The sequence below is a fragment of the Eptatretus burgeri genome, chromosome 2 (genome assembly GCF_056783735.1).
Source record: "Eptatretus burgeri isolate ZD-2024b chromosome 2, Ebu_testis_v1, whole genome shotgun sequence".
NCBI lineage: Eukaryota > Metazoa > Chordata > Myxini > Myxiniformes > Myxinidae > Eptatretus > Eptatretus burgeri.
This window is the reverse complement of record NC_140962.1, coordinates 42758199-42781619: the sequence shown is the minus strand read 5'-3', so window position 1 is coordinate 42781619 and position 23421 is coordinate 42758199. Positions and strand designations below refer to the sequence as shown.

At 36.9% G+C, this 23421-nt stretch overlaps 1 protein-coding gene and 1 long non-coding RNA gene across 4 annotated transcripts in view; one reads left to right on the top strand and one right to left on the bottom strand.

The window, feature by feature from the left end:
- SMC4 (structural maintenance of chromosomes 4) overlaps window positions 1-23421 on the top strand; it is a 165578-nt gene that overhangs the window by 117007 nt on the left and 25150 nt on the right. For all 3 annotated transcript variants that reach the window (XM_085869130.1, XM_085869127.1, XM_085869128.1), the window contains 3 exons: window positions 8741-8893; window positions 8979-9105; window positions 21131-21320. In XM_085869130.1, the coding sequence (XP_085725256.1) occupies window positions 8741-8893; window positions 8979-9105; window positions 21131-21320 (470 nt within the window). The remainder of the gene's footprint in view (window positions 1-8740; window positions 8894-8978; window positions 9106-21130; window positions 21321-23421) is intronic.
- LOC147031914 (uncharacterized) lies at window positions 17283-19446 on the bottom strand. The gene is made up of 3 exons (XR_015054943.1): window positions 18960-19446; window positions 17626-17814; window positions 17283-17500 (listed from the first exon to the last, which is right to left on the bottom strand). It is a non-coding gene; the product is annotated as an uncharacterized LOC147031914 (long non-coding RNA).

The following is a 23421-nucleotide window of genomic DNA, read 5'->3' as shown; positions in this document are numbered from 1 at the left end:
ATCCAAAACCTAAAAACATCTTCTTCTCCAGAAGGGATAATCAGACAGCCTCAATCTTTTGCACACATTTGCTAAGTAGCTTGGGAATGTAAAGTTGTTAATTTGGTTGAAATCGTTATTTAATTTATATGATTTTAAATGATGCCGATTCGCCTCATTAAATATGCAAAATATGCAAATGAGAGTTGAAAAAATTTAATGACAGATTTAGATAGTACATAAACAGGGGACTCCAAATATATTTATATGATGTCTGTATTTGACCCCAGTGAGCCCCCAGCACCCCCCAAAGTTGAAAATGACCCATTTTTGAAATGTCATAAAATGAAAACAATGCTTGGATGAAATTCAATGAAACTTATCAATTTAATTACTCTCCACCTGAAGTTTATACTTTAAAAATTTTGATGACGTAGGTCACGTGGTCTGGCGGCCATATTGGATTTTATCCAAAACCTAAAAACATCTTCTTCTCCAGAAGGGATAATCTGACAGCCTCAATCTTTTGCACACATTTGCTAACTTCGATGTTAATGTGAACTTGTTAATTTCATGGAAATCGTTACATAATTAATATGATTTAAAATGATGCCGATTCGCCTCATTAAATATGCAAAATATGCAAATGAGAGTTGAAAAAATTTAATGACAAATTTAGATAGCACATAAACAGGGGACTCCCAATATATTTATACTATGTCTGTATTTGACCCCAGTGAGCCCCCAGCGCCCCCCAAAGTTGAAAATGACCCATTTTTTAAATGTCATAAAATAAAAACAACGCTTGGATGAAATTCAATGAAACTAATCCATTTAATAACTCTCCACCTGAAGTTTATACTTTTAAAATTTTGATGACGTAGGTCACGTGGTATGGCGGCCATATTGGATTTTCTCCAAAACCTAAAAACATCTTCTTCTCCAGAAGGGGTAATACGACAGCCTCAAATTTTTGCACACATTTGCAAGGTTCCATTGCAATGTTAAGTTGTTAATTTCGTCGAAATCGTTACATAATTTATATGATTAAAATGATGCCGATTCGCCTCATTAAATATGCCAAATATGCAAATGAGAGTTGAAAAAATTTAATGACAGATTCTGATAGGCCTTGAAGAGGGGACTCCAAATATGTTTACGCTATATCTGTATTTTACCCCAGTGAGGCCCCAGAGCCCCCCAAAGTTTAAAATCACCCATTTTTGACATGTCGTAAAATGAAAACCAAAGAAGATAGACAAAAAGTGACCACACATTCTGGAAGATATTTTCACGTTCTACAAGTTCGCCATTTACATTAATATGCAAATGTGGAGTTATTGGACTTTTTTAGGGACTTGAAAATTTGTCCAGCCTCGATTTGTCCAATGTGAAGTTTCTTTCTCTATCATGTATTGCTATGGGCTTTTCAATCCTTCATTGATATAACATGACGGACCCCGTAGCTGGGCCACATTGCAGACTTGAACTAACTTTCTAACTCGGAAAACCCACATCATGTGACAGGGTGATGGTGTTGAAACTTCTTAAAACGGAGGCACGCCTTGAAGCCATGGATTACTGGTTTACCAGTTTTAATTAGGGCTTCAAGCAAGTGCTGAAGCCCTATTGAATTCGTTAGTATTATTATTATTAACGGCGTTTTTATGTTCTACTGACCGATTTTGTGGCGGATCTGGAGGGAAAACTGTCGGATGAAATTCAACGAAACTTAACAGGATTATTACTCACCACCTGAAGTTTATACTATGAAACATTTGATGACGTAGGTCACGTGGTATGGCAGCCATATTGGATTTTATCCAAAACCTAAAAACATCTTCTTCTCCAGAAGGGATAATCAGACAGCCTCAATCTTTTGCACACATTTGCTAAGTAGCTTGGGAATGTAAAGTTGTTAATTTGGTTGAAATCGTTATTTAATTTATATGATTTTAAATGATGCCGATTCGCCTCATTAAATATGCAAAATATGCAAATGAGAGTTGAAAAAATTTAATGACAGATTTAGATAGTACATAAACAGGGGACTCCCAATATATTTATACGATGTCTGTATTTGACCCCAGTGAGCCCCCAGCGCCCCCCAAAGTTGAAAATGACCCATTTTTGAAATGTCATAAAATGAAAACAATGCTTGGATGAAATTCAATGAAACTTATCAATTTAATTACTCTCCACCTGAAGTTTATACTTTAAAAATTTTGATGACGTAGGTCACGTGGTCTGGCGGCCATATTGGATTTTATCCAAAACCTAAAAACATCTTCTTCTCCAGAAGGGATAATCTGACAGCCTCAATCTTTTGCACACATTTGCTAACTTCGATGTTGATGTGAATTTGTTAATTTCGTCGAAATCGTTGCATAATTAATATGATTTAAAATGATGCCGATTCGCCTCATTAAATATGCAAAATATGCAAATGAGAGTTGAAAAAATTTAATGACAAATTTAGATAGCACATAAACAGGGGACTCCCAATATATTTATACTATGTCTGTATTTGACCCCAGTGAGCCCCCAGCGCCCCCCAAAGTTGAAAATGACCCATTTTTGAAATGTCATAAAATAAAAACAACGCTTGGATGAAATTCAATGAAACTAATCCATTTAATAACTCTCCACCTGAAGTTTATACTTTTAAAATTTTGATGACGTAGGTCACGTGGTCTGGCGGCCATATTGGATTTTATCCAAAACCTAAAAACATCTTCTTCTCCAGAAGGGATAATCTGACAGCCTCAATCTTTTGCACACATTTGTTAAGTTCCATGGTAATGTTAATTTGTTAATTTGGTCGAAATCGTTATTTAATTTATATGATTTTAAATGATGCCGATTCGCCTCATTAAATATGCAAAATATGCAAATGAGAGTTGAAAAAATTTAATGACAAATTTAGATAGCACATAAACAGCGGACTCCCAATATATTTATACTATGTCTGTATTTGACCCCAGTGAGCCCCCAGCGCCCCCCAAAGTTGAAAATGACCCATTTTTGAAATGTCATAAAATAAAAACAACGCTTGGATGAAATTCAATGAAACTTATCTATTGAATAACTCTCCACCTGAAGTTTATACTTTGAAAATTTTGATGACGTCGGTCACGTGGTATGGTGGCCATATTGGATTTTCTCTAAAACCTAAAAACATCTTCTCCAGAAGGGGTAATACGACAGCCTCAAATTTTTGCACACATTTGCAAGGTTCCATTGCAATGTTAAGTTGTTAATTTCGTCGAAATCGTTACATAATTTATATGATTAAAATGATGCCGATTCGCCTCATTAAATATGCCAAATATGCAAATGAGAGTTGAAAAAATTTAATGACAGATTCTGATAGGCCTTGAAGAGGGGACTCCAAATATGTTTACGCTATGTCTGTATTTTACCCCAGTGAGGCCCCAGAGCCCCCCAAAGTTTAAAATCACCCATTTTTGACATGTCGTAAAATGAAAACCAAAGAAGATAGACAAAAAGTGACCACACATTCTGGAAGATATTTTCACGTTCTACAAGTTCGCCATTTACATTAATATGCAAATGTGGAGTTATTGGACTTTTTTGGGGACTTGAAAATTTGTCCAGCCTCGATTTGTCCAATGTGAAGTTTCTTTCTCTATCATGTATTGCTATGGGCTTTTCAATCCTTCATCGATATAACTTGAGGGACCCCGTAGCTGGGCCATATTGCAGACTTGAACTAACTTTCTAACTCGGAAAACCCACATCATGTTACAGGGTGATGGTGTTGAAACTTCTTAAAACGGAGGCACGCCTTGAAGCCATGGATTACTGGTTTACCAGTTTTAATTTATTATTATTATTATTTTTCCGCCGGCATTTTGCGGCCTGTTTTCACTTTAAAAATCATTTTCTCAGGAACGCAAAGTCCGATCGACACGAAATTTTCACCGTAGTATGTATCTTTTTTGATAGCACAATCACGTTATAATTATGACGTCATTGGTCACGTGGTGCGGGCGCCATCTTGAAAAAAACGATAAACTTTGGACCTCTGTATCTCTGAAATCTTCCAGGGTAAAAATTTTTTCGCTTCATACATTTTATGAAGCTCCGTCTCGGGAATCCGTGTGATTTTTCGTGACGTCATCGGTGAAGAGGTATCCCGGTGAAAATTCGTCAAGTAGAACGCCACATGGGAAAAATTTGAAATTTCTTGAGCGTCATCTACACCTAAATTCATCGTAGAAAAAATTTTTTTTGACGTCATCGGTGATGTAATTCGGCCGCCATCTTGTTTTGAAAAATTTTTCTTAAAAAAATCTTCTTCTCCAGAACGGCTGTGCAGATTGAGGCAAAACTTTACAGGTATATTCGCCCTGAGGTCCTTTTTCAAGTTTGTTAATTTCTTGTTGGTAGGTCACATGGTTTGGCGGCCATCTTGAAAAAACCCTAAAACCTTCAAACATCTTCTCCAGAAGCGCTGGTCCAATCAAGGCGAGATTTCAAAACTATATTCGTGACATGTATGCGATGCAAGTTTGTTAATTTTGAAGTGATAGGTCACATGGTTTGGCCGCCATGTTGGATTTAAGAAAAATATTCAATAATGTTTTCTCTGGAATTTCATAAGCCATTGAAGCGAAAATTTGCAAGTGCCTTCCTCCCTCAAGTCTGCATACATGGCAAAAAATTTTTACCTCAGAAGTCACATGGTTTGGTGGCCATCTTGGATAGAAAAATAGACCTTATCCAATTTACACGAAACTTCACAAACTCGTTTGGGTCGACGATGGAAAGCAGAATTTAAATTTATGATATCACAGGTCACAAGGTTCGGCAGCCATCTTGGATTGAAAATGAATAAATTTTAAAAATCTTCTTCTCCAGAAGGGCAAGACAGATTAAGACGAAACTTCACACATATATTCCCCATGGGGTCCTTTCTCAAGTTTGTTAATTTCTTCTTGATCGGTCACATGGTTTGGCGGCCATCTTGAAAAAACCCTAAAACCTTCAAACATCTTCTCCAGAAGCGCTGGTCCAATGAAGGCGAGATTTCAGAACTATATTCAGGACAGGTAGTCGATATAAGTTTGTTAATTTCGAATTGATGTCACACGGTTTGGCCGCCATGTTGGATTTAAAAAAAATATTAAATAATGTTTTCTCTGGAACCGCTTTACCTAACAAATCGAAAGTTTGCAATTATAATCTACCATCGTGTGTGCACGCGTGGTAAAAATTATGACATCACACGTCACATGGTTTGGCGGCCATCTTGGATAGAAAAACGCACCTTTACCGATTTACACGAAACTTCACAAACGTGTTCCAATACCAAGTTGGATGCAGAATTTAAATTTGTGATGTCATAGGTCACATGGTTCGTCAGCCATCTTGGATTGAAAAATAATATCTTTAAACGTCTTTTTCTCTGAAACCACTAAACAGATCCAGGCGAAACTCCACCACTATGACCGCCTCTCCATGACGAATAAAAAGTTCTCATCCCCTTTTGAGGTACGACGCAACGTTTGGCAGCCATAGTGTATTGAAGGAAAAATATTAATTAATGTTTACTCTGGAACAACTGCATCAATAAATGTGAAACATCACCTTTATGGTGGAACAGTCATGCGGAATGAGGGTTTGAAATTTCAACGGGATCGGGCCCAGGGTTTGGCAGCCATGTTGGTTTTAAGAAAAATATTAAATAATGTTTTCTCTGGAACTGCTTAACCTAGCCAAGCAAAAATTTGCGCTTATCGTCTACGTTCGTGTTTGCACATGTCGTGAAAATTATGACATCATAAGTCACACGGTTTGGCCGCCATCTTGGATTGAAGGATAAATATTAATTAATGTTTACTCTGGAACCACTGCTTCTATATATACGAAACTTCAAATTTGTAATTTAGCCGACATGCGAAACAAACGTTTAAAATTTCAACCTGATCGGTCACGCGGTTTGGCAGCCAGAATTATTTAATTATTTGAATCTGTTCGCCAGTAATAAGGAAATTGAACTCTTTGTGCTGCCCGGTTCGTAACTCGTCTGTTCCGCGCCGTCTCGAAGCAGGCCTCTGTTTGTATCACCATTAAATAATGTTTTCTCTGGCACCGCTTATCCGATAAATGCGAAACTTTGCGACTATGATTTAAATCTCATGTTGTATCAGTTGTGTCAAAGGCGGACGGACTGGGTACCCGGTCATCACTGCCAGCAGTTATAAAGTGGCAGTTCTAGTTATTATTATTATTATTATTATTATTTTAAATCACTGACTCTATTTGTGCGAACAGCAGGATTATGTGGCAGTGAGGTCACCCGTTAACAATACATAGACACAATGGCATTGATAACAAGTAAAAAAAGACAAAATATTTTCACGAAAAAAATATTTTCACGAAAATAAAATGTCATAGCCCCCATTGTTTTTGTAATTTTGCTGTGTGGAATTGCAGGGCTAGCCCATATTTATGTGCAACTAAATTGGCTGTCAGTCAGCCATCTTTGATCAGATCGCAAAATAGAGTGAGGGGCATGTGTATGCCATCATTTACTGTGCTTGTACCACGTTTGAACAAAATCGGACCATGCACGTCTGAGAAATGGTTTGGGACACATTTAAGTATCAAAATGGCCGCCAGTTGGCCATCTTGGATCTGATCTCGGAAAAAAAAGACTTGCATATGTAAGCCATCGTTCATTATCCGGGTGCCAAGTTTGAACATCAGTAAATGCATGTCCGATAAATGGTTGAGGAGGACGTGTTCAACACCAGTTTTGTTTTTGTTTGTTTTTTTTTTCACAACTAAAATGACCGCCAGTCAGCCATGTTGGTTCTGATGTCAGAAAAAGATGATGTGCATATGTAAGCCATCATTCATTATCTGTGTGCAAAGTTTGAATAGCATTGGTAAATGCATGTCTAAGAAATGTGTGAGGATGTTTTCAACATTGGTTTTTTTTTTTTTTTACAACTAAAATGGCCGCCAGTCGACCAGACGGCCATCTTTGATCAGATCACAAAATAAATCTAGGTGAAAGTGTATGCCATTGTGTACTGTGTTTGTGCCAAGTTTGAACAAAATTGAACCATGCATGTCGGAGAAATGGTTGGGGACACATTTAAAGTAACAAAATGGCCGACAGTTAGCTATCGTGTGTATGAAAAAGATGATGCGCATATGTAAGCCATCATGTATTTTCTGTGTGCCAAGTTTGAACAAGATCGATAAGTGCATGCTCGAGAAATGGTTGAGGACATGTTCAACATCGTGTTTTTTTACAAATAAATTGGCTGCCAGTCAGCCATCTTGGATCTGATCTCGAGAAAAAAAATGAGGAGCTTATGTAAGCCACACCTCATCTGTTTGCCACATTTGAAGAAGATCGGTAAATGCATGTCCGAGAAATAATTGAGGACGTGTTCGACACCAGGTTGTTGTTTTTTTTTTTTTTAAACTAAAATGGCCATCTTGGATCTGATGTCAAAACAAAATGACATGCATATGTACACTATCATGTGTTGTCTTTGTGCCAAGTACAAATATAATCGGTCCATACATGTCCAGGATATGGTTGTGGACGCACAAACACAAAAATCGAGACCAAACCCATAAGCCCGTTTCAGACATAGTCCAACAGGGGCTAATAGTATGGTCAAATGAGCCGAGAGGAGGAAAGGAGGAACAGTAGAGCTTTGATTGAAAGTTTGACATTACTGAAGTGAGTATGGTTATGGAGAGGCAGCAATTGGAGACTTCCTGTGAGAGGAACGTTTATGTTCAGCATACACTCTTAGGAGCTGCACCAACCACCTGACTGAAGAGGTCAGTGATGTCAGACGGAGACCTCAAATATTGATGGGCCGCACTGTTTGGCAGTGGAGTGGAATAGGGGTGGAGGATGCAGGCAGAAGGTTTTCGCGTTTGTGTGTTGTGGGGGGGTAGGGACTTGAGAAGAATAACGCCCATGAACCTGCACTTTCGGCAAACTGGGTTTCTTTTCCGGACAAAGTTCAGCAAAATGAAGACAGAAATTGCGATCAGCATGGCCGGAAGGTTGGTTACAATCACAACCGAGAGGAAAGTAGTGCTGTACAAATGTGACAGGACATGAGGCGTGGGTTTCCGCATGAACCAGGAAGGACACAGAAGAGGTCGGAGAAAGAAGCTGTATCGGAGGGAGGCATTGGGGAAGGATATGAAAGGGTGGTCATATTTTGAGATGTTATTTGAAATAAGTTTTGAGCAGTAAGTAAAACTTTTTGAGTTGTAAAGGCAGGATGATGAGTGAAGGAAGAAGTACGAGGGAAGAATATCTTTTGAGTTGAAAAAGGAAGAAGGATAATAGGAGTGTTAGGGAAGGAGGCAACAGAGAGAAGAAGGGAGATAACATAGTCAGCTTAAAAGTTGTGAGCACACGTCCTATCTGATGATGATACAAACTCAAAACCAATAATACACAACCGAAGCATGTAAGGACAGGAATGGATTCATGATACAATTAACAGTACAAGGAACAAATGACAAACGTTAGACAATTCAAATCTAGTATGATATACTTAGTTTTTGAAGAGGTTCTCCTGGAGCTCCATTGAAACTGTGTGCACTCACAAAGAAACTGCAACCGGAAGATCAATGATTCGCAAAAAATGTTTCTTTTCTGAGCAAAACCTTGGTAAAAGAGTTGGTTGTTTGAGTTTGTGACCTGGGTGTTTGAACAACATCCATCACCTTGGTGTCCTTTACTTTTCAGATGGAACAACTCGAGCAGGAAATGGAGAGAAAATCCACGGCGGTGCAACGCAATACAGCAGAACGTATTGACTTGGAAACACGTGTGCAGAACCTGCATAAAAGTGTTTGTGACATGCAATTCCAACTGGAGAAAGCAAAAGCGGCTGTTCAGGTTGTTATGCCAAAGCATTTTCCCTTGTAGTCATCGTCCACACCTGTTTGCTTGTGTTATTCTATACCCTTATCTATTTTTGCAGGGGTTTGTGGAGCAGGAAAGGGCACTGCAGACACAGGTGAAAGAGCTTGAAGCCACGACGAAGGCAGCCAAGCCAGACCCCGACAAGTTAAGAATAATGGAAAATGATGTGCAGTCTTACCGCAAAGGTAATCAAAATAGACCAATTACTACACTGTAGTCCCAAGAAGGAAGTCAAACATAATCCCCACACATGCACATCCACACGCACACATCCACACGCGCACACATATGAACGCACATACACCCACACACACATATCAACGCACCCGCACACATATAAATGCACACACACGGTTAATCCGTGACGTCATTGCGGTTGAACCAATCAGTGTCTACCTTATTGAGACTTGCGTATAAAGCACGCGCCTTCACTTCCTCCTTCACTTGCTGCGATTTTTACCCTGAAGAGTGCAGCACGAAAAGCTTTGGTCACTATTATGTCGTGTTTGTTTGTATCCATATTAAAGTTCTGCAGTACCAAACATATATATGTATGTATATATGTATGTATATATATGTATATATATATATATATATATATATATATATATATGTATATATATATATATATATATATATATATATATATATATATGTATATATATATATATATATATACATACATTGTTGTGGGTCGGTGGCAAGACCGACCGTTAGGGGGGGAAAATTACGTCGTCTCCACCAGACCCCCCGGAATTGTAGGCCATCGCTCCGGATAATTCCATGAGCCGCGGGTCGCAGAACCGACCGTGGACGCCAATATCTTGATCGCGTGGCGTTGGGTTATTTGTCTGGAGCCAAAGTACCTAAGTGTCCACGCAATCTCGTCTACCGGGGATCCACGCCCTCGGAACGCCTGGTCGAACCGGATTTACTCTACCGGCAGTGGTAAATTCACACTACTGATTACCACTTTGCCACCTACCTTTCCGGCTCGTTGCAGTCGAGCGGGGCCTGCCCAGGACCAGAGCTGGATTAAGCCTCGGCAGGCCCTAAGGCACATTTTTGAAATTTTAGAGAATGGCCTGAAAATTTTAAATTGGATCTCAGGCTCATGGAAATGGACCCCAGACAAAAGATGAACTGATTAAATGACCGTTTTTACAGCCATTTTTCCCTGCTGTGCAGGGGTTAGGCTTTTTCTTGAGGCAATGTTTTTTTATGGCCGGATGCCCTTCCTGACGCCAACCCTGGTCGCCTCTTACGACACACAGGGATATGGTACACCTATTCTAACCGGGGCATACACCGGGACCAGTACACTGGTACTCACTTCGCCGACCTCAGATGGATGACAGGCTGAGTCAACCCCCTGGTGTTAATTCAGCAGCCAACGGGGCTTGAACTCAGGATCCTGGGATCCCCAGCCGCCACACTAACCACTAAGCCAACACCAGGCCTGATGAACTGATTCAAGAACAAAATATTTAACAAGCCAGGAGGCGGACATGGGAAGTCGCCTACCCAATAGAATCTGACGCGATGGGCCTGACCTGAGGATTAAGCACAAGAAAATTCATGATTCTAGCTTCAAGGGTTAATGCTGCAAATTGTTTTTTCGTTAAAATACCTCACATAACAACTTTTAAAAACTTCCAAAGAAAAAATTGTAGATGTTTCCACATTTCCCACAGTAGAATATACTCCTAAAAAACTTCAAATGTTAAAAGATTTTGATCAAATGATGGAGGAAGAATTATAGCATTTAGGAGAATTAGAATATGATGATGAAGGATTATTTCAACAACTGGAAGAGATTAATCACCCCCCTGCTTATATTGTGAATGCTCCTCAAAACAATGAATATTCAGCGGAATCAAAAACCAAAGCAGGACTCATTCCAACAGAACAACCAGCAATATTTCATCTTGTTCAAGAAAAGGTATTGATATTTAATGATAATTAAGGTTCTTGAGGTCTGCTCAACCCCCTGTTAAACTAACACCCAGATTAATGTTTCTTCTCACAAAAGATGGAAGACAAGCTTCAACTGTGAGGAATGAATCAAAGTATTTTGATAAACCATTGGATATGAAAAATAATGATGATAGAGTATATATTGATCTGCTGAACTCTGTTGATTTTAGGGTTAGTCTTTCTCGTAAACGTAGCAAGAATGAGGAGAAACACATTATTCAGGCTTTAAGTATCCTTGGTTCAGGTATTAGTTTTCTTCCAAATGACCCATCGCAATTTGTTAATAGACTGTTATTGTTGTGAGGTAGTAAGAAGGCTAGAAATAACAATTGTTTTAATGAAGCATCAGCCATTTTGGACCAGTTTATGAACATGAAAATAATTAATAAATCTCAATATAAAGACATTTTATCTCATATTAAATAAGATGAGAAGCACAATCCTGAGTTTTAATTTCACAACAAGCGACCACACATCTTCATTCCCATACCCACTACAACTTGACCCATCAAAAGAATATGAGGCATCTTTATTGTCCATGGAAACTTATAATACCTTATTTAATATAACTGAGAAAAATGACAAGTTTAGTGAAATCCGGGAAGTGCATACAAAACGATAACAGTCTCACCCGGAGCATATGAGATTTCTCAAATATCTTCTGAAATTGCTCGTCTTATGATAGAACAGGGTGATGAACCAAAAAATATTGTTATTGATATTCAAAAACATATTTCAAAATCAACGATTAAACTTAAAAATAACTACAAGGTTGATTTCACAATTGATAATTCATTTAGAGAGTTATTGGGTTTCTCCTCAAAAAATATTGAAACTAATGGGACGTTTTACAGTGATGATGTCATTCAAATATCCTCAGGAATAAATTCGGTATTAATTCACTGTGATTTGATTGATTGTGCTTATAATGATGGAATAAGAACAAATACAATATTTTCATTCAGCGCAAACTCAACCCCAATTGGTTATAAATTCAATATGGAACCCAAAAATTTGGTTTATCTCCCTGTGTCAGGAAAAACCATACACAGAGTAAATTTTAGGATAACCGACCAAGATAATCGTATGATTTCTTTTAATGGAGAAGTTATATCCATCAGAATTCACCTACGTGAAGTTTTCCAATAAATAAATACGATGCTTATTGTGAGGAAACACGAGTTGGGAAAATATAAAATAATTGCAGGGGATGGGATGTTCCTTTCCCCATACTACAAGGATGAAGGTATGTATCTTGGTAGAGGATGCTATAAACCTGAGTGACAAAGGGGTATCGGTTCAACTATTCTTAAACATAAAGACCTAATTGGTTCAACTGCTTCTGCTGTGGGAAATGTAGCAGGTGCTGTAAAGAGCATAAAAGATGCCCAAAAGGAATCATAAATTACAAGCAATTAAAGAAATTAAGAAAGGCTAAACTCAGTTATCCCCCCCAAGAACGACAGAAAATAATTCAAATACTTGGGTCAGGGTTTCAAAAGTTTTAACATCTTTTTTCCTAAATAAATACAAGTATGGAAGCAATTGATAGTATCTATGATTTGGATGATACTATTATCATCTCAAACTCCACTAAAAAAGAAGATTACTTCAAGGTAAATGCAATAACTGGAACAGACTGGAACGCAAATGATACAAAAAGTTTTGAAATAAATAATCAACAAACTTATTTGAATCTATCCGAAAGTTTCTTGTTGTGTAAATTTGCATTCACTTCGGCTGGGAATAACACAAACGCTACACTTGTAAACGATTTATTCTGAAAAATGTTTGATAGTGTTCGTTTGTACATTGGAACACAAGAAGTTGAAGCGGTTGATTATGTCTCTGCTGTATCTGAAATGATGAAATTTACACTGTATACATTCAGTGATAGAATGGGAAAGGGGGCTGTCGAAGGTTTTATTCCTGATATTTCAACGGGAAAAATCACAGACCCTGGATATACTCAAAGGAAAGGAACGTATACTGATGATACAAAAGCAGTTAATAGTTTTACTGTGGCAGTTCCTCTTAAAAGTATATTTGGATTTTGTGATCATGATAAAGTTCTGTATGGTCTTAAAATTAGATTTCAACGACAAATGAATGATAATGAAAATAGATTACTTTTTGGAGTTGCTCGTGCTTTTGGTGATCAGAATAAATTTGTTATTGATGAAATGAGTTGGTATATTAGTGAATATACTCCTAATCTTAAAACAGAAGAGATGTTGAATAGAAGACTTAACTCAAAGAAACCACTCAGTGTATCATACCTCAAAAGAAGATGTCAACACGTTAAACTAAACCAAACCACTTACACGTGGAATTTGGGTGTCTGGAAGGAAAGCGACGATATCTGTGGATCATTTTTAAAAAAACCAGATGGCGATACTGATACTAATAAGAATAATGCATTGAGTGATGATGCTAAGGTGAAACAACTTCGTGTTTCTTGAAATGGAACATTTTATCCACGAGATCGATTGGAAATTAATTGGGGAAAAAAATGATTTTGCTGCGGCATACAAGTCTTCCCAAAAGGTGTGTGAAAGTAATGGAAATAAAGAACCTATTTTGGATATGACAGCATTTAAAAGTTTGTGTACAATCTATGCGTTTGACCTGAGTGCTCAAAAGGAAACTATAAAGTCTAATCGAGTGGATACTTCCCTATGCATTGAAAGAGGAGAGAGTGAAGAAGTTGATACATATTGTTTGCTTTTGGAAGAAACAGAATTGCAGATAAATACAGATATAATAATGGTGTTATGATTCGTCTCACATAATTTTTTTTGTTAAATAAATGAGTGGTAAAGTACCAACTAGGGCAGTGGTTCTTAACCTTTTTATGTGCTCGTACCCCTTGAGCTTTCATAATATTTCCCTGTACCCCCTGTCTAAAATGACTTACGGAAATACATGAAATTATAATAATTGATATGAAATACAATGTCATGAAAATACTTCTTTATACAATGCGTTGAATACATACAAATATACTGAATACAAAATTATTTTTAATCTAATATAAATGACATGTTGGTAAAGATGGTTCTATCTTTGGTGTATCCCAACAACTGGATATTGATTTCTCAAATTGTTACACAAAGGCACAGGCTGAATGACATAAATATAATATAACCAAAAATATTGATATGAAAAATGCTGATAAATTAAAAAATTATCCAAGCCCGACTGATGCGAATGACTTGGTGAGATCAAGCGATTTATCAGAATATATATCCTGAAATAAAACGGCCGTGTATTCCAAAGATACAGAAGTGTTGATTTTATCTCCAGGTCATACAGAATTCACAGTTCGAATTAAAATAAATTTTTATAAAGAAGGGCGTATAGTTTGTATGGGAATAGAACAATGGGGGTATGATATGAATGATTTCGGGTATAATTGGTCATTAAAATTGACCTAAAAGACCTGGAACAATTAAATCAGTCTCATAAGGAAGAATATTATCCACTTGGTATAGAGAATGAGTTTTGTGGAACCATGATGAGTAAACAACAAATAAAATAATTTAATAAGGGTAAATATAATAATGGTGTTGCCCTTGTTTATATCATGAAAACAGAAAAAAACAGGATTATATATAATAAGTAGGGAAATACAAAATGATTTAACTATGGGAAGATGGGGAGGTGTTTCGTGTCATAATATTATTCTGTCATATATATTTCTAATACATAAATGATGGCAAGAAGGCTTCAAGAAAATTTTCGTTTCTGTGTCCAAGCATACTTTCAAGAAAAGGGTATTCGGTATTTTAATAAATATGTTCTACAACATAAGAATGAGGTATTTTCAATAAAAGATTGGCATTATGCTGATGTTGATAAACCGACAACTTTAGATTTAATAAGAATGTTAAATAATGAAAAAATTATAAAGTTAAGAAAACGTAAGGCTCTTTTAGAAGTTCAAAAGAAATTTTATTGGTTTCCTGTTGTAAAAAAAATTATTTTGGATACAGGAATAACAAGAAATCCTGATGAATATATGTATGATATTCTATGGGGTGTAAGTTATTCAAGGATAGTAAGGGACGATGAAGGAGTAGAAGAGAGAGAAGAGGAGGAAAAGGAGGAGAGGGAGAAGGAGGAGAGGGAGAAGAGAGAGGAGGCGGAGAGAGAGAAGAGAGAGAAGGAGGAGAGGGAGGAGAGGGAGGAAAGAGCGAGAATGAATAAATATGAAAATATGGAAACCAGTGAGATGAAAAAAAGATTGGAGGTATTGCAGAAAATAACTCAACCCACCGAGGAGAAAAACAAAGAATTGACAAGTCTATTTGCAATATTTTCGATAAGACTATTGTCATCGGCAAGATATTGATTTTAATTCAAGTTTTTCATTTTTTTTTCTTCAATAAATGGAGGAGAGAGTGAAGGCATTTCTGAGGATTCTTTATGTTTTCAAAAATTAAGATTCAAATGTGCATTTTGGAAACTAAAAAGGTTTTCGCACTCTAGGAATTTTTCTCATAAATAAATGAGTTATTGTCTCAAATGTAAAAAGAAAACTAATACGAAAAATATTTCATATTTTAAAAGTAAAAATTGCAGGGTTATACAAAAAGGTATATGTTCCGTGTGTGGTTCAAAAAAAAAATCAATTTATCTCCAAACACAAACTCGGAGGAGATATACAAAAGTTTTTATCAGGAAGTAAATTTACAACTACTGGAATACCAGGGGAATTACATCTACCAGGGTATTCTTTCTGTGGTCCAGGCACAAACTTGGATAAAAGATTAGATGAGGCAGACAATCCCAAATCATGGAGTGAGCCCATCAATAGAGTTGATGAAGTGTGCATGAGACACGATATTGATTATGGGAATACCACAACTTTGGAAGAAAAGCATGAAGCCGATAGAGAAATGTTGTATAATTTGTCTCTGATACAAAATCCAACCTTGAGAGAAAAAGTTGATAGGTTCATCGTGAAGAAGATGATCAGTGCTAAATCGAAACTTGGACTTGGAAATTCAAAAAACTTATAGGCTCTAATGATGTCATTAAGATTGAAGAGCAATTGGCTGATGAAGTACATAAACCAATATTCACAAAGTTTCAGAGAAGGAAGGTTTATTCCAAGGAAGTAGATTATATCTGGTCCGCTGATTTGATTGAACTCAATAATGATAAGGGCTACAAGTAGGCTTTAACCGTTATTGATTTGAGGAGTAGATATGCATGGGTTGTCCCTTTAAAAAAACAAAACAGGTATTACTCTTTTGTTGGCCTTTCAACAGATATTTAATAAAAGTAAGAGAAAACCGAAAAAATTGTGGACTGATGAGGGTGGAGAGTTTTATCACAAGACATTTATGAATTGTCTCAAAAATAACAGTATAACATTATACAGTACCTTTAATGAGGGGAAGGCCGTTGTTGAACGTTTTAATCGTACCTTAGAGAGAGACTATATTAATAATTCACACAAATCGGTTCACAACAATGGGCATCTTTTATTCAGGATATTGTGGATAAGTATAATGACACGATTCACATGTCAACGAATATGAAACCATCAGAAACATTTACAAAATTAAAATATGAAAAAGAGATTAATATCAGAAAACCTAAGTTCAAAGTTGGTGATATCGTAAGAATATATATATGGAAATCTCATTTTGAAAAGGGTTATACGAAACGATGGACGAACGAACTTTTTTAAATTGTTGATGTAATAGATACGGTTTCTTGGACTTATAAGATATATGATTTCGAAGGGGAAGAGATTTTAGGTTCATTTTATTCACAGGAATTACAAAAGACAAAGATAAATTGAATTTTTTTGACTCCACCCACACAAGCTCCACCCACATAAACCCTACCCACACAAACCCCACCCCACACAAACCCCACCCCACACAAACCCCACCCCACCCAAGCTCCACACAAACCCCACCCCACACAAGCTCCACACACAAACCTCACTCCACACAAGCTCCACCCACATTCATCATATTCACATAATTAGTGATTAGTTAATTTGTTCCCCACATACAACATGTTTATTTAATTAAAAAATTGTCCACCCATCCATACAAGCTCCACCCGCACATTCACCCATCCACCCATCTATTCACCCATCCACATCAAACCTCATCCACATAAACCTCATCCACATAAACCCTGCCCAATAAACCCCACCCACAGAAGTCCCCACCCACACAAGCCCCTCCCATATCAACCCCGCCCACAGAAGTTCCCTCCCACATTAACCCCTCCCACATAAACCCCTCCCACACAAGCCCCACCCACATAAACCCCACCCACACAAGCCCCACCCCCCCTCATCCCCTCTGTGCACCCCCACATTTGACCCACCACCTCCCTCATCCCACTCCCCACCCTTACCCACACACACACACGGGGAGGGGTGATGGGTCGTTGGGGGGGGGGCGCACTTCCCCCCTAAATGTCCTTGATTCGCTTTTTGTAGTGAAGAATCAGATGATTGTAAGGAAAGCATTTATAATTAATCAACATTGATAATATTAAATATTCAGTTGTAAAAACAGATGATGTATCCAAGCAGTCTGCTTCAGATGTCTTGAGTGCCAGGTCAGATTCCTGCAAAAAAAATGTGTTAAAACTCAGGAGACATATTGACAGACAGAGACAGATATAGAAATGAACATAGAGACAAGCAGATATACATGCATTCACACATGCACGTGCACGTGTGTGTTTCTCACCTTGAAGTCGGATCTATCAAGATCATAGGAGATAACAACAATGTCTTCCAGTCGGTAATTATTTCTCTCATTTCTCCCCTGAAAATCCGAATCTCTTGTACAAAATCGGACATCTCTGCCCAGACATCGTGTAATTCGGATAATTCATTTTCAACATCGGCGATCAACGATGTTGTTATTGGAGACAATCTGTTGAAAAAAAAAAAAACAATATATATTAGTCATACAGTGATTTAATTAATAATCAGTTGCTTCACTGTGATTCTCAGAGGAAGAACACAAACAAACTTTCCGATATTGTAATGGATTCTCTTCTTCTTCAGACGAAAGATGGATCATGTTTCAATCGTTTCTCAATAGGACAAGATGAGAAAAATTATAAAGCTTTCAGACAAAGTTTACGACTGACGACTCGTTTATAAAACAACTTGAAGAAGTAAAATTGCGTAATGTTGGAATTTTTTCAGGGCGTGTCCACATGGGGAAATGACGTTTCGGGTAAGACAGATCAGCATGGGAAATGCATGGGCGATTCATTCTCAAGCACTTATCCATTTTTAACACAAAATGAAAATGCTTTGAATGATTTTTGATAAAACTTACGTTTATTAGCCTGTTGGTGTTCTGATTTAAAATATAACCACGAGGCCTTGTCTCTCACAGAATACTTCCTCATCTTCACGGCACGAACTGAAAACACTTAAAAACCTTCCCCCATTCGTTGGTTTACCTTTGAGTGGAATAAGAGTCAGAGAGTTCTCCCTATTAATTTGTATGAGGTTTTTTTTGTTCTCATGGGTCTCGAGTCAGAGAGCTCTCCCTATACATTTGTATGAGGTTTTTTTGTCCTAATGGGTCTTGAGTCAGAGAGCTCTCCCTCTACATTTGTATGGCAGAAAAAGGGGTATCTTAAAAAAATAAAGATTCAAATGTTTTATTTTTAAATATTTTAGATGGGAATTATTGTGCAAAGAAAATTAAACTATTGAAGGAATTTGAGAATGAACAAATCTTTATTGGTTCAATGAGTGAGCTAAACAATATGCATTGGTTATTTGAAAAAGAGTGTCCCCTCGGCTTACATGTTTCAGATATTTCTTTAGAATCACCTTTAACAAATCACATTACAACTTTACGACTTGAACAAATCTTTATCTTATTGCATTGGTTATTTAAAAAAAAGTGTCCCAAGGTTAAAAGGGGAGACAAATAAATATACCTTGGGATAAAAAGGGGGTTTACTTTTTCGGGGAAAAAAATATGAATCGCTGAAAATCCCCCATTCACTTGCATGGGGAAAAGTGAGCCAGAATCAGTATATTCACCCTACTCACGATCAGAGAACTTGCAGACAAGGCGGGCGTCACCATTGGATCTGTTCATTCCATTGTGACTGAGGATTTGGGCTTGAGGAGAATCTCAGCAAAGTTTGTGCCAAAGCTGCTTACGATCGAGCAGAAGCAACTCCGTTTGGAGATCGCACAGGACATGCTGGAGACTGAACAGCATCCCAACTTCTTCAACACAGTGATCACTGGCGATGAGACCACAGTGATCCGTCATTTTGTCAAAAACGAAAATCCGACGGCGCTCACTTACACTTCCTCACTCATCGGCGTTCTGTTGGTGATTGGCAGCTTCTGCAGGTGGGAAAATATTCACGCATATGGATTAGGATTGCCGACATACGTGCACCAAACCACGCCTCCCTTGCTTCATTTGTTTACGCACGAAAAATTAAGGTTGGATACTTTTTGAACACACGTGTACATATATATATATATATATATATATATATATATATATATATATCTATCTATCTATCTATCTATCTATCTATCTATCTATCTATCTATCTATCTATCTATCTATCTATCTATATATATATATATATATATATATATATATATATATATATATATATATATATATATATCTATATATATATATATATATATATATATATATATATACATATATATATATACATGTGTGTAAAAACATATACATATATATATATAAACATACAAACACACACACACACACACACACACACACACATACACACACACACACACACACACACACACACACACACACACACACACACACACACACACACACAATGTACTGGTAACTAGTTCCAAAATTTATTTTATTTGAAGTTATAACCTTAACTGGAGGCAATTTACTGATTTCCTAACTGCCCGTATCATTAACTGTGCACCGTTTTTCATCGAGGTTTCGATCCTTTCAGCCCAGATTCTCCACTTTAAGCTGGAGATTCCCTACTTGGTTCTGAGTAGGATGTGAATAGTAATGTTAAGCTTGAATTTGATTTCGTGCTGTGTAAGAGATTTGGTAATGAGTCACCAAGTCAGTTTAAGTTGAAGTAAACTGCAAGGGCTAATTATTACTTGTGGAAATTGAAAAACAGAATTTTCTGCACAATGGTGAATAGAGTTTTATCAAGCAATTTTTTTTTTTTTTTTGCTCAATCAGTTTTAGCTCGAGTTTGGGGTCAAACTTTATTTATCTCCCTTTATAAATCTTGGGCCCCAAAATTTCATAGGAAAATGAAAACCCAGTTTGTAATCATGTCTCTAACCATAAAACAAACAAACAAAAAAGTGGCAAAAATGACAGCAAACATTGGTTTTGCACTTAAGATAGAAAATCATATTACTTTGATAAATGTGATTTGATCAAACTACTTGTTTGAAAAACTTGTTGGGACAGAGGAAGCCACCACCAAGTTCAACAAGCCAACATCAAGAAGTTGCCCTTCTCTTTGTCATAATTGCCATGATCTCAATTGCCATACCTGAGAGCAGTCTCTTTGGGACCTGTACCTTTACCCTCAGTGATTTATGAGAGTTGCTGTTGCTCTTTTATCCTTGAGGTGTTCAGCCATTAAAGGCATTTACTTCACCTTGGTGTCAGCAAGCAGAGGCAATAAGAAAGTATATTTTTGTCAGTGATGTTGGACACGAGCCTTTTTTTTTATTCTTAAAATTTTTTTTTAAAGCACTGTGTAAGAAATATATCCCATTCAACTTTTTTTTTCCGCTTCCCTCTCTGTATTTGAAAAGCTGCGCATGCAGGCAAAGCTCAACATTCACCTTTTTATTGTCCCTTCCAGATATCTTTAAAGTCAACCTGAATATCTGGATTAAAGTAAATTTAATACAGATCTTCATGGAGTAACACAATTTATAATAGCTACATAATGAATAACTCAAGATATTCTATGGAGTAAGCTAGTTCAGCTGCTGAAACAACAGGTTTGCCAAGGTTACTCTGCAGAATCCATAGAGTTATTCAATTTCCCCCATGCTGGCAGACAGATATCTGGAGAAAAAGAGGCAAGTGATTGCAAAAAAATTGTCTCATTTGACAGTTTCTGCATCATAAGTACCTTCAAAGAAAATTGTATTTGCCAAACATATAAGGATATGTTGAACTTGTAAAATGCGAGTGCCATGCAGTTCCATTTGCTTTGTAGAACATAAGAGTGCAGTAGCACGGGCAAAAGCAGTGGAAACCGAGGTGCAGCACCTGACGGAATGCATCGTTGAAGCAACAGCCGGGCGCTTGGGAATCAAGCAAGAGGAGGCAGATGGGCTCGTTCGAGATTTAGATGACTGTGCAGCCAGTATCAATAAGGCACAGGTCGGAAAGAAAGCAGCCGAGAGGTTTGTATTTTTGAAATTTGCAAAATTCTAAGATTTTGGAACAAATGTGATATCTATTTATGTCCACATGGAACTTTGTCTCACTGATTTTATATATACCACCTTTAGAGTAGTCCTTTGTAATTATTAGAACTAAAGTCAAATTGCTTATTTATTTTAATGGTGCAGTCCTGGGTTGGTTGAGTTATTTTTATTTATTTTTTTGCGGAATTCAGGATGATTGAAATGAAACCCTTCAATCGTTTTATAATTTTCATCATGACGTGTCATTTTTCATAAAATGTTCAACTGTACCAAATAGCAATAACCATTAAACACATGACGTGTCATAAAAAAAAGCATGAACAAGAACTTGTCACAAATTTCACCACCCCAAACAACAATTGCATTCACATGATGCATATTTTTCATTCCAAATCATTTTGTTGAAGTAGTTTCTTGCTTTTTCCAAAGTGTAAATACAAATATGGAAATAAAATAGAATGCACCTCAGCAAGGAAAGCTTAACCTTCCTTTTTGGGGGCTCGTTTGCAGGCAGCGATATAGACAGGCCAAATATTGTTGTTGTGGCATTGTGTTGGAAAAGTTGGTAAGTCTTTGACCATTGTGGGTATCTCATTGCTAAAAGTTTTTGATCATTTCTTATGCAGTTGGTTGCAAGGGGAGGGGTGAACAGGTTACAAAAGTACTAAAGTGAGCATCTCATTCTAAAATTTTGCCCTCCCCACAATGGCTATCAGCAATTCACACCAACATATGTAAACCTAAATGCTTAACGTTATTACCTCCACCACCAAAGGTGATGGAGGTTATATTTTCACCTCTCTCTGTCTGTTTGTTTGTTTGTTACTTCCAAAATCGAAGTATATCGGTCAGTCTATTTTGTCTGGTTGTCGCCTTCATGTAACAATTTTAAACCGATCTTCCCGAAACTTCACCACATGGTTGAATTTGTCATCAGGAAAGAAGCCTATTGTTTTTGAGGTCAAAAGGTCAACATAGGCCCAAGGTCAATAACTCAGGTGGTATTTCTAAAATCATCAATTTTCATCCGATTGACTTGAAATTTGAAGAGGATTTATATTTCAGGTCACTAAATTCAACTAGCCAATTATTTTTGAGGTCAACATCGACTAAAAGGTCAACAACTGAGGTTGTATTTCTAAAATCCTCAATTTTCATCTGATTGACCTGAAATTTGAAGAGGATTTGCATATCAGGTCACTGAATTCAATGAACAAGTATTTTTGAGGTCAACAAAAGCCAAAAGGTCAACAACTTCGGTGTGATTTCTAAAATCCTCAATTTTCATCCGATTGACTTGAAATTTGAAAAAGATTTATATTTCAGGTCACTAAATTCAACTAGCCAATTATTTTTGAGGTCAACATTGACTAAAAGGTCAACAACTAAGGTTGTATTTCTAAAATCCTCAATTTTCATCTGATTGACTTGAAATTTGAAGAGGATTTGCATATCAGGTCACTGAATTCAATGAACAAGTATTTTTGAGGTCAACAAAAGCCAAAAGGTCAACAACTTCGGTGCGATTTCTAAAATCCTCAATTTTCATCCGATTGACTTGAAATTTGAAAAAGATTTATATTTCAGCTCACTAAATTCAACTAGCCAATTATTTTTGAGGTCAACATCGACTAAAAGGTCAACAACTAAGGTTGTATTTCTAAAATCCTCAATTTTCATCTGATTGACTTGAAATTTGAAGAGGATTTGCATATCAGGTCACTGAATTCAATGAACAAGTATTTTTGAGGTCAACAAAAGCCAAAAGGTCAACAACTTCGGTGCGATTTCGAAAATCCTCAATTTTCATCCGATTGACTTGAAATTTGAAGAGCATTTATATTTCGGGTTACCTGCAACTCACCACAGGTGAGTTCAATTCCAAAGTAAAGAGAATCACTTGCTTGAAATCTAATTATTTCGAAGAACTTCTAAATACTAAAAGGTTCCAATAATATTGTCCAGGCAATTTTAGGATTTCTTTGTGGAATAAGCTTGGATTTAGTAAAAAAAAAAAATTTTACTTTTTTTTTGTTCCACTGTAAACCAATGAAATACATTTGTGGATACCAAAAGA